Raw genomic sequence first — 12,373 nt, 5'->3', positions numbered from 1 at the left:
ATCAGTGGACCTTCCTGGTCCATCGGGGGCCTTTTTGGCCCATCAGGATTCTTTTCTGTGGGCTGCTTACGCCCAACGCGCCTGCGAGCTAAATACTTTCATTTTCTCTATGAACTTCCAGAGTGCTAAGAAATATCTCTAGGCGTCTAAAAGAAAAAAAAACCATCTAGGCATGCCAATTGTTACCCGTATTTTGATGTGATGTGTGTCTGTGTGTCTGTCTGTTAAATCGACTGGAATGATTGTTGGGAGTCAGGGGCACGCGCCTGACTTACCCTATGTGTAGTTCCACGACATAAGCTACGGGATTCGAGTGGGCTCTAACCCGATTTCCGCGGTGATCCTCATACGGCTTAAGGCGGTCAAAATTTATTTTGATCCAAGCAGGGGTTTATACCTGCCCGCCCATGCTAAGAGGCACCTAAGTTCCCGCGAGGGACGCGGACGGGCGAGTACGCGAGTGCTTCTATGTCAGTCTAAATGTATTGTCACCCCTGGGCCCTTGTAATAACCGCCGTCCTAGCCATAACCCTTTCTGTTGGGCTGGCCGAGACGGCCCCAGAAAGTTGAAACCACTGTCAGAGATTCTTGTTGGCTCTTGTTTTTCTTTCGTGCGTCGGATGTTTTATTGGAATTAAGTGTTTTTTCGGCTGATCAGAATTAATTATTCCATCCTTTGTTCCTCTTTCCTCCTTCCTCAGCTGCTTGCGGCTTTCCCTCCTGCCCCTCCGCCCAGGGCCCAGCCAGGCCGCCAGGGGTCTCACCCTCGGAGGTCGCCTGTGCGAACTCCACCGCTGATTTCAGCCGCTTCAGGGCCCCCTCCGTGCCGCCCCCTTCTCTTCTCCTCTTCCTCAGAATCATAACATGGGCCAAACGCAGAGCACCCCTCTCTCCCTCCTTCTCGCCAACTTCAGGGACATAAAAGCTAGAGGGCACAACTTAAGCCTAGACATTCGCAAAAGGAAGTTGATCACCTATTGCCGCTCTGAATGGCCCACCTTTGGGGTCAATTGGCCTACAGAGGGAACCTTCTGCCTCCCTGTGGTCCTTAAAGTAAAATAAAAAATTTTCCTACCAGGGAAAGAAGGTCACTCGGATCAGATTCCCTATATTCTGGTGTGGCAAGATTTAGTAGAAAACCCACCTCCTTGGATGGCCACTTCCTTAATAGCAGAGTCATGCCGAATCCTAGCGGCTAAACCTATCAACCCTCCCAAGCCGCCAACTCCAACTGCACCCCCTGTTCTCCCCGACAACCAAGATTTACTTTCCTTTGACCCTCCCCCTTACCAGGTTCCTCCTCTTATTCCGCAAGCTGCCCCTATCCCTGCTGCGCCGGCAGAGCCTCCCGTAGCCCAGCCCATAGGAGAACCAGAGAATAGGGAGGCTCAACCCGCGCCTATGCCTAGTGGGGGCGAAGTCCAAGGGCCGGCCGGACGTACCCGTAGGCGGGCCCCACATGAGCCAGGACTCCGCCTTCCTGACTCCACCGTAGCTTTACCTTTACGGGAAATAGGGCCTCCCGATGAGACGGGGAGCCCCCGACTTCAATACTGGCCCTTCTCTACCAGTGACCTATATAACTGGAAAACCCAGAATGCCCGATTTTCTGACAACCCTAAAGATTTAATAAGTCTCTTAGACAGCGTTATGTTTACCCACCAACCCACCTGGGATGATTGTCAGCAGCTCCTCCGAATCCTGTTCACCACCGAGGAGCGAGAAAGAATTCAATTGGAAGCAAGAAAGCTGGTTCCTGGAGATGACGGCCAACCCACTGCTAACCTTGATCTCATTAATGCAGCTTTTCCCTTGACCCGACCCCCACAGGATGGCTGGGACTACAACACGGCAGAAGGTAGGGGACGGCTACGCATTTATCGCCAGACTCTAATGGCGGGTCTCCGGGCTGCTGCACGCAAGCCCACTAATTTGGCAAAAGTGTATTCAGTAATACAAGGTAAGACAGAGAGCCCTGCCACTTATTTAGAAAGATTAATGGAAACCTTCAGACAGTATACCCCCATGAACCCCGAGGCCCCCGAAAATCAAGCTGCTGTTGTAATGGCCTTTGTAAATCAGGCAGCCACTGATATTAAAAAGAAACTCCAGAAACTAGAGGGCCTGGAGGGAAAACAGATTCAGGACTTACTCCGCATTGCCCAGCGTGTCTTTAATAATAGAGAGACTCCAGAGGACAGGCAACTTAAAGCCACCGAGAAAATGACCAAAGTCCTGGCCGCTGTTGTCCAAAAGCCCCTGGATAAACAAAAGCCCCTAGATAAGGACCAATGTGCCTATTGCAAAGAAAAAGGCCATTGGGCCCGAGAATGCCCTAGAAAGAAAAAGCCACGTCATGATCAAAAACCGTGGCAGCCAAAAACCACACCCGCCCTCTTCACTCAAGAGGCAGAATAGGGGGGACGGGGTTCGGATCCCCTCCCCGAACCTAGGGTAACCCTACAAGTGGAGGGGAACCCAGTTCAATTTTTAGTTGACACAGGAGCACAACATTCGGTCTTGATCAGGCCCCATGGAAAAATTTCTAAAAAATCTTCCTGGGTCCAAGGGGCTACCGGAATAAAAAAATATCCCTGGACCACCCAGAGGACTGTGGACCTAGGAAATGGAAAGGTCACCCATTCCTTCCTAGTCATCCCCGACAGCCCATGCCCCTTATTAGGAAGAGACTTACTCACTAAAATGGAGGCCCAAATTCATTTTACGCCAGGGGGCCCCCAAGTGACTGGCCCTCACAACCAACCCATTACCACACTCTAAGATTAGAAGATGAATATCGACTCCACCAGGGGCCACCCTCACAAAGTCAAAACATAGAGCCCTGGCTCCAACAGTTTCCAGGGGCATGGGCTGAAACCGGGGGTATGGGGTTGGCTAAACATCGCCCAGCTCTATTCATAGAGCTGAAACCAGGGGCAGATCCAGTTCGGGTCCGACAATACCCGATGTCAATGGAGGCCAGAAATGGCATCACGCCACATATCCGTCGCCTCCTAGACTTAGGCATCTTGCGTCCCTGCCATTCAGCCTGGAACACCCCCCTGCTGCCTGTACGAAAACCTAACAGTGCGGACTATCGTCCTGTACAAGATCTGAGAGAAGTTAACCGCCGAGTCATGGACATACACCCAACAGTACCCAACCCCTATACCCTCCTAAGTGCCCTCAGCCCAGAAAGACAATGGTATACTGTCCTTGATTTAAAAGATGCTTTTTTCAGCCTGCCTCTGGCCCCCAAAAGTCAAGAGCTCTTCGCCTTCGAGTGGTCCGATCCTGAGAGAGGCATAAATGGGCAACTCACCTGGACCCGGCTCCCCCAAGGATTTAAAAACTCACCCACCTTGTTCGATGAGGCACTTCACGAGGATCTGGGTGAGTACCGGAATCAAAACCCCAAAGTGACTCTCTTGCAGTACGTTGACGATCTTTTAATCGCTGCTGAGACTGCCGAAGCTTGCTTGCAAGGCACCAAAAATCTCCTCCGGACACTTGGTGCCCTGGGGTACCGGGCTTCAGCAAAGAAAGCCCAAATTTGCAGATCCGAGGTAACCTACTTGGGGTATCTGTTAAGAGAAGGCCAACGATGGCTCACTGATGCACGGAAGGAAACCGTCTTCCGCATCCCCCGACCCACAACGCGAAGGCAGGTAAGAGAATTCCTGGGATTGGCCGGGTTCTGCCGCTTGTGGATACCTCGGTTCGCCGAGATAGCTAAGCCTCTTTACCTGGTCACCCGAGAACAGGCGCCCTTTGAGTGGACAGAGAAAACTGAGCAGGCTTTCCAGCAAATCAAACTCGCCCTATTGTCGGCGCCAGCCTTAGGGCTCCCCGATGTCTCCAAACCCTTTCATCTCTTCGTAGATGAAAACAAGGGGGTAGCCAAAGCAGTGCTGACGCAACTCCTTGGTCCATGCCCCAGGCCCATTGCCTATCTTTCAAAAAGACTAGACCCAGTAGCGGCTGGCTGGCCCCCTTGCCTCCGTATGATCGCTGCTACAGCTCTAATGGTAAAGGATGCTGATAAGTTAACTATGGGACAAGAGTTACATGTTACAACCCCTCATGCCATCGAGGGAGTCCTCAAACAACCTCCTGACCAATGGATAAGTAACGCCCGACTGGTTCACTACCAGGGACTATTATTAAATCCCCTCAGAATCATTTATGCTCCCCCCCCTCCCCCCGAACACTAAACCCTGCCTCCCTGTTACCAGACCCGGACTTGGATACACCCTTCCATGACTGCGCTGAGATATTGGCACAGGTTCATGGAGTTCGGGAAGATTTACAGGATCACCCGCTACCAGACGCTGAGGTTACCTGGTTCACTGACGGCAGCAGCTTTGTACATCAGGGTCAAAGGTACGCGGGGGCAGCAGTCACAACTGAAACTGAGACTGTTTGGGCAGAGCCTTTGCCAGCTGGCACCTCTGCCCAACGAGCTGAACTTGTGGCCTTAACCAAGGCACTGACTTTAGGAAAAGACAAGAAACTAAACGTGTATACCGATAGCAGATATGCTTTTGCTACGGCCCACATACATGGAGCTATATACAGAGAGAGGGGGCTGTTAACTGCAGAGGGGAAAACTATCAAAAACAAAGAAGAAATATTGGCTCTTTTAAAGGCACTCTGGCTGCCTAAACGACTAGCCATCATACATTGCCCAGGCCACCAAAAACCGGTCACACCGGTGGCCAGAGGAAATAGTTTGGCTGACCAGGTGGCCCGAGAGGCGGCTTTACAGGTGGACTATGCTTTAATGACCACCCTACCAGACCCCGGTTCAGCTAGCTTACCAGAAAATCCCGCCTACACTAAAGAAGACCTAAACTGGATCCAAAAATTACCTTTAACTCAGTGCCTTAACGGATGGTGGAGAGCAGCAGACTGTAGCATAATCCTCCCAGAAGAAATGGGAAATAAAGTCTTATCCAAGATGCACCGAGCCACTCATATGGGCACAAGAAAAATGCAAGACTTAATAAGACATGCTAGGATCACTATTAAAGACTCCAGGACAAAAATTGAGCAGATAGTCACTAGCTGTAAAGCTTGTCAATTAACTAACGCCACCAACCACGGGAAAAACCCTGGCTCCAGAACCCGCGGAACCAGGCCGGGAGCCTATTGGGAAGTAGACTTCACCGAGGTAAAGCCTGGAAAATATGGATATACATATTTGTTAGTGTTTATAGATACCTTTTCAGGATGGACAGAGGCCTTCCCCACCAAGCATGAGACTGCGCAGGTAGTAGCAAAGAAAATGTTAGAAGACATCATACCCAGGTACGGATTTCCTACCCTAATAGGATCAGACAACGGACCAGCATTCATTTCAAAGGTAATACAAGGGATAGCGCAGTTTATTGGGGCTGATTGGAAACTACATTGTGCATATAGACCCCAAAGCTCAGGACAGGTAGAAAGAATGAATAGAACTCTAAAAAAGAGACCTTAACTAAATTGACCATAGAGACTGGCGCTAATTGGGTAGTCTTACTCCCCTACGCTCTGTTCAGGGTGCGGAACTCCCCTTACAAACTGGGATTAACCCCCTTTGAAATCATGTATGGAGTGCCCCCCCCTATAATTCCCAACCTACAGTCTAATGTGTTAACTGAATTTGATGATCATAAACTTCTTATTTCCCTGAGGGAACTCCAGCACACCCACCAGGAAGTTTGGCCCCGATTGAGAGCCATTTATGAAAACGGGCCCCCTCCTGAGCCGCATCACTACCGACCCGGAGATTGGGTATACGTGCGGAGACACAAGCAAGAGACCCTCCAACCACGGTGGAGGGGACCCTACATTGTGATCCTAACCACACCCACTGCTCTCAAAGTCGACGGGATTGCTACCTGGATCCATTACACCCACGCCCGACCAGCTGATCCCTTTGCGGTTCGAGAAGACTTCGTGCCGGAAGCCAACACCGCCTGGACGGTTGACCAGAGTAAGACCCATCCTTTAAAATTGACTCTGCGTCGAAAACCTGACCCCGAAAACCAGCTGAAACCAAAGGCCTGGGTGTCCCATACCAAGACTGTTGCAGCAGCTCCGGACCCACAATGATCGGAGGAACACTCACTAGCGTGCTCCTGCTCACCTCCTACGGACTGATAAGTATTATGGGCAACCCCCACATACCCTATACTTTAACTTGGAAGGTTTCTAATTTAGAAACCCAGGAAGTCTATAATACTACCCTGCTCTCCGCTTTACTTGGGCCTCTGGCCATTCTACTTCTCGCTCTCACATTAGTCCTCTGCATCATAAACAAAATTATTAATTTTGTCCAAGACAGGTTCAATGCTGTACAATTAATGGTCTTACGAACTCAGTACCAACCGCTCGAGACATTACAAATAGAAAACTAAAGATCCAAGATTGGTTCTTTAGGCACAAGGAAAAGGGGGGAATGAAAGGAACAGCTTTGAATCCAAATGACAGCCCTGCCTTAGTTTAAAGCTAGGTTCTCTTTTCTGCTTATTATGGATCTTTGATAAGAAATACAATTGCTGAGAAGTCTGTTTTGCTTGCTGTTTGCTATGAGCATTGTGAGACCTTTCCTGATTGTAACCCGCTGTGTAGTAGAATGGGCTGTAAAACTTCCTAAATGTAGTCTGATATGTAATGAAATGAGTGATTGTATACAAACTAACCGGCATTTCTCGCTTCTGTAAACCTGCTTGCTTAGCACATTCCTCACCTACCCCCTTCCCCCTTTCTTCCTCCCGCCACAAGTAAAAACCTCCCATGTGCTATTTGTCTCTGTCTATAAAAACGCTATACCAACCCTAATCGTGGCCTCTTGCGTCACCGGCGACGAGTGCGCAGAGGACCAGGTTCGAACCTGCAGTAAACGACCCTTGCCGCTTGGCTTTGACTTACGACTCTGGTGGTCTTTTGTGGGAGGTTTTGGAACTTCAGGCATTACAGAGAAAGTTGTTTTTTGAACAAATGACTGTACAACAATTGGATATCCATAAGGCAAAAAAAAGCTGTGACTTATACTTTACACTATGTTTATATCTATATCTATACTAATCTATCAATATAGATATAGATAGATATAGAAAATCTTACTAATTTGTGCTACTGGTAATATGACATCAGTGAAAAGTTCCTATTGTTTAAATCACCTAATTCAATGATTTTATTTCTTAAAACCAGGTTACGGGATTTTTTTCTTTCCTTTTTGGACAAGATACGAAGTGTTTTATGCCATGAATAACCCTGCCTTCACAAAATATATTTTTTTTTTTTTTTTTTTTTTTTTTTTTTTTCAACGTTTTTTATTTATTTTTGGGACAGAGAGAGACAGAGCATGAACGGGGGAGGGGCAGAGAGAGAGGGAGACACAGAATCGGAAGCAGGCTCCAGGCTCTGAGCCATCGGCCCAGAGCCTGACGCGGGGCTCGAACTCACGGACCGCGAGATCGTGACCTGGCTGAAGTCGGACGCTTAACCGACTGCGCCACCCAGGCGCCCCACAAAATATATTTTCAATGAACTAAAAAGTAAAAAGACCAACTCCTTTACCAAGTCATTTCTTGTGGCACATTACTTTGGCAATGGTAATTAACAGTTAAATCCCCTATTGAGGCCCTTATCACTTGATTTTCCATCCCTTATGGATCCACCCCCTGCCTTTACACATGGAATTATCCACAGATTGACATTTTGAATAAAGATGTAAAATATGTAAAAGCATTAATAACGTTAAACAAATAAAAGTGAAACTAGGCAGAAGAAAGGTTTCAATTGCTTCCCTATCTGTTTGTAATAAATCTCACAAGTTCTATTTTGTCCGAATTAAGACATCATGGGTAAAATTCTCAATTCCACTCCAAGCACAGTTTCTTAAGTCCAACCGCTTCCCTTCTCTGGCTCTAACACTCCTGAATTACAACACTTACTGTCAGATGCCAAATATCCAGAGACATTCCCTACTTCCTTGCGCTTACAGAATTATTTATAATACCCAATCCCAGGAAACCCATGAAATTTAGCTAACCCCACTCTGCTTGCCATATATAAGCTGCTTTCTACAGTTCCAGCTTGAAGTTACCCTTTTCCTGGGTTCAATGCCCTGTGTGGCCCTGTGTGGCCCTGTGTGGCCCTGTGTGGCAACCTGTTTTCTTTTGGAGCTTTAAATAATAAAAAGTTCTTTCATCTCTAGGTATCATTGTGTTGTGCCCTGCCATCATCGGAGCCTAACAAATACTGAAACATGTTGGAATATTGTTATTATTATAAAAATAATTTAAAATAAAATCTGTAGAAAAGAAAACAAGAATTAAACTTGCTTTTAAAGACTAAAATGAAACAGACATCTTTAAAATTGATCCCTGGTTATAGATAAGTTCTCCATAATCTGGTCCCTGGCACAACTCTGCTAAGTCAAATGTTGGGGTAAAAAAAAACTCTTGACAATTTATTCTGCAATTTCAAGCGGCTCTCCAAGGAAAAGGTTGTAGAAGCTGACAAGGCTGCCACAGCATGGATTTTTCCACTCTTGCTCTGTGGGGGCTAATGAGCCCTAGCAGTAAAGGCGTATTTGCACACATTAGCCTCCTGGGCTTTGTCTTCCCAACAACAGTGATCCACAATACTCTTACCCCAGGTGATAACACACTCTTCAGTCCTTCTTCCTCCAGGAAGCCTGGGCTTCAGGTATGGGCACACACACACCATGGCTTCCTCATTCCCACCATCTTAGAAGACTCCAACAGAGCTCTAAGCTTCACAGTCCTCACCAGTTTCTCAATTCTTCTACAGAAGAAAGCCAGTTTTGGAGTAGACAGATAAGGGGCTCCTTTTTTGGCAAGAAATTGCCCCTATTTTGACCTTCGGTGAGGAAAAGGATGGGGAAGCTAAGGCGGCCTTTCCCTCCAAACTTGTGGTGTTACAGCAAATACTTGGCACCCAGGAAGAGACAAGCCACACACACTCAGGGAATCAGAAAAGACTGTTTATTGTGCACCGGTGCTGGCCCAGCAGAGTCACCTCCAAAGGCTGGGCCCCAAACCGTGACATCGGCCTCCTTTTATGGCTGGGATGGTAAGGGGTTGAGAGACAAAAGATAAAGGGGAGGGGGCCCTTATCAATGGTGCTACATGGGTAGTTAGTGGAGGCAGGAGGCAAACAAGATTACAGAAGCCAAAAGTATGCAAGGGGATTATCCAGCCTCAGGCATTTGGCTGGCCCCTTTTATCTTGTTTTTACTAGCTTTTCTTCTCAGTGGGGGACATAGACTTAGGTTTTATGCTCTTGCCTTCCCTCACCTGAGGGCCCCTGGTCCAAGCTGACTCACCAGACTCCTCCTCTGTGTCTCCATGGGCAAAGCCTTCCAGCTCTAGGCCACCATGGAGGCTCCTTGACAGAGGACTCCAATATTCTGCTGTTGGTCTTTAGCTCTCCCTTGGCATACAGTTAAGCTCTCATCTGCAAGGTGTCACCAATGACACCTACAAATACATTCTCCTGATCATTTCACTTGGAAGGCAATGCAGCCACAGTTGCTTCTCCGAGTTTCTCTATGTCAGTTCTCCTTTTGCAATAGTATTAGATAACTATGCATCCCATGCTGGCATATTCAACAACAAAACTGAACAGATCTAAAAGGGGTGAAGCCAAGATCATTGGCTTAGTGTAAACACTGGGTAACCAACAGCAGCAGCACAGCACACATCATATGGGAGTGGGGTGGAAGGAGGGTGGAAGAGAAAATAGTCCAAAGAATCAGAAAGGAGCAACACAGGCGAGCAAGAACAGAGGTTGGACAATAGAACCTAAACAAAACAAAATTACTATAGGTCTATAACTATATGCCATGCAACATGGAGAAAATCTTTGGTTGCTAGTAAAATGCTCTCACTGGGACTTTGGTGAATTATTTCAATATTGTATAAAGCCAGCTGCTTTTGGATAAAAAGGTGTATGGTAAAACCAGATCACCAATTCCATGTGGTCTATAAAACAATTTTCTTGCTTGGAACTAATACGAGCAAGATACTGATACTATTACATTGTATAAAACATTCAGTAAGATCACAGATGATGGTGTGTTGAGGAGGATGACAGGCAGTGAAAGAAAAACCAAGTACAGAATAAATATTTGTACCAGACAGGATATATTCCAATCTCTATGATGATGTAAGGAGTCCAATATACTCAGCTGACTGACCTACTCTATAGAATTTAGAAGTTCCTTTAAAGACACTCATACTGATAACATTCTCCTGATCTAAATTTATATTTTCCCTCCTTGGTAGACTCTTCAGAATCCTTTCCCAAGTATATTACCCGAAGGATGAGATACAAATAAGTGAGTAACTCTAGTTCTTTTTTTCATATAACACTCTACTACAGGATATAACCTCATAACCATACTTCCTCGGAGTGGGATCCACTATAGTTTTATGTTTGGAAAAAGTAGGAAATATCAGGACATGGGGAGAACTAAGATTTCCTTGCAAGGTGACCCATCAGCATCCTCAAGCAAGGCAAAAATAACCTCATCACACAAGGGAAGAGGGACTGTTCAGTCTGCCAAGGAAGGTTCATTTGGGTTTGGGGTTGGAAGGGCTTCAATCATCTAAGGCCTCCAATAATACAGCCCTGATAATGAAATGAGACATTGACTCACAAACCTGGTTTAAATAAGAACTTCAACAAAGTCATAGGTTGTTTTTGCTTTGTTTTGTTTTGTTTTGTTTTGTTTTGTTTTGTTTTACCTCCAAGCAGGTAAATGTGAGAGTCAATGTTCCTCTTAAGATTGAAGGAGAGGGGCACCTGGGTGGCTCAGTCAGTTAGGCGTCCAACTTCGGGGCTCAGGTCATGATCTCACATTGTGTGGGTTCAAGCCCCACATAAGGCTCTGTGCTGACAGTGCAGAGCCTGGAGCCTGCTTTGGATTCTGGGTCTCCCTCTCTCTCTGCCCCTCCCATGCTCACACTCTGTCTCTCTCTCTCGCTCTCTCGCTCTCTCCCTCTCAAAAAATAAACATTAAAGGGGCGCCTGGGTGGCTCAGTTGGTTAAGCGGCTGACTTCGGCTCAGGTCACGATCTCACAGTTCATGAGTTCGAGCCCCGCGTCAGGCTCTGTGCTGACAGCTCAGAGCCTGGAGCCTGTTTCAGATTCTGTGTCTCCCTCTCTCTGACCCTCCCCCGTTCATGCTCTGTCTCTCTCTGTCTCAAAAACAAATAAACGTGAAACAAAAATTTTTTTTTTTTTCAACGTTTTTTTTTTTTATTTTTTTTTTATTTTTGGGACAGAGAGAGACAAAGCATGAACGGGGCAGGGGCAGAGAGAGAGGGAGACACAGAATCGGAAACAGGCTCCAGGCTCCGAGCCATCAGCCCAGAGCCTGACGCGGGGCTCGAACTCACGGACCGCGAGATCGTGACCTGGCTGAAGTCGGACGCTTAACCGACTGCGCCACCCAGGCGCCCCGAAACAAAAATTTTTTTAAAAAATAAATAAACATTAGAAACAAATCTTAAAAAAAGATTGGGGAAAACTCAAAAGCATGCACCTTAAAGAAAAGAGCTATTTATTTAAACGGTACTGACAGGGGAAGAAATATTATGAAGGACAGCCAATCACAATTACAGATCTTTTTTGAGTAGAAGGTAAATTTCTCTTGTCCTGACCACCATCTCTGAAGTCCAGGTGTCTTTCAGAATCCTTCATTTGAAATTGCCAGTACAGGGCTGCCTGGGAGGCTCAGTTGGTTAAGCATCTGACTTCGGCTCAGGTCATGATCTTGCAGTTCAAGCCCCATGTTGGGCTCTGTGCTGACAGCTCAGAGCCTGGAGCATGCTTTGGATTCTGTGTCTCCCTCTCTCTCTGGCCCTCCCCTGCTCTCTCTCTCTCTCTCTCTCTTTCTCTCTCTCTCTCTCTGTCTCTCAAAAATAAATAAACATTAAAAAGTTTAAAATTCCCAGTACATGGACAATTTATGAATCACACTAGTTTCTGTTTTTCTGCAGCTATTTTCTACCCTCACCATAATGAGATTTCTCCTACTAAGAGTTAGGAAGTTTTCAAAGCCAAGTATTGAGACAGAATTGGTTATCAACACAAAAAACAGCCAATCTTGAGAAGGTTTAAAGTTATGTGATGGAAAGGAAAATAGTAGAATAGGATTATAAGCAAATGTAATATTTGCAATGAAACTTTGTCTACAGCCATATGCCAATTCACTGTTTACCTTAACATCGACATAAAAGAAATCTGGTGAGGCTGTGAATGCAACTCATCATTGTAAGTAAGAAACCTACAGGGCCAAACTTGCAACCTGTTGTTCAACTACCTCAACCCTCTAGCTGAAATACGGATC

At 46.5% G+C, this 12,373-nt stretch overlaps 1 protein-coding gene across 1 annotated transcript; it reads left to right on the top strand.

Annotated features, from left to right (window-relative positions):
- The first annotated feature begins 809 nt into the window (after positions 1-809).
- On the top strand, positions 810-6,249 carry LOC131502363 (uncharacterized). Its single transcript, XM_058713103.1, is given in 3 exon segments — positions 810-1,858; positions 4,236-5,467; positions 5,470-6,249. Coding segments are annotated over 3 exon segments (2,568 nt in total). The 5' UTR covers positions 810-1,152; the 3' UTR covers positions 6,100-6,249.
- Positions 6,250-12,373: the final 6,124 nt, after the last annotated feature.

The sequence above is a fragment of the Neofelis nebulosa genome, chromosome X, assembly GCF_028018385.1.
Source record: "Neofelis nebulosa isolate mNeoNeb1 chromosome X, mNeoNeb1.pri, whole genome shotgun sequence".
NCBI lineage: Eukaryota > Metazoa > Chordata > Mammalia > Carnivora > Felidae > Neofelis > Neofelis nebulosa.
Note: the sequence above shows the minus strand (reverse complement) of the source record. Positions and strands in the feature narration are given on the sequence as shown.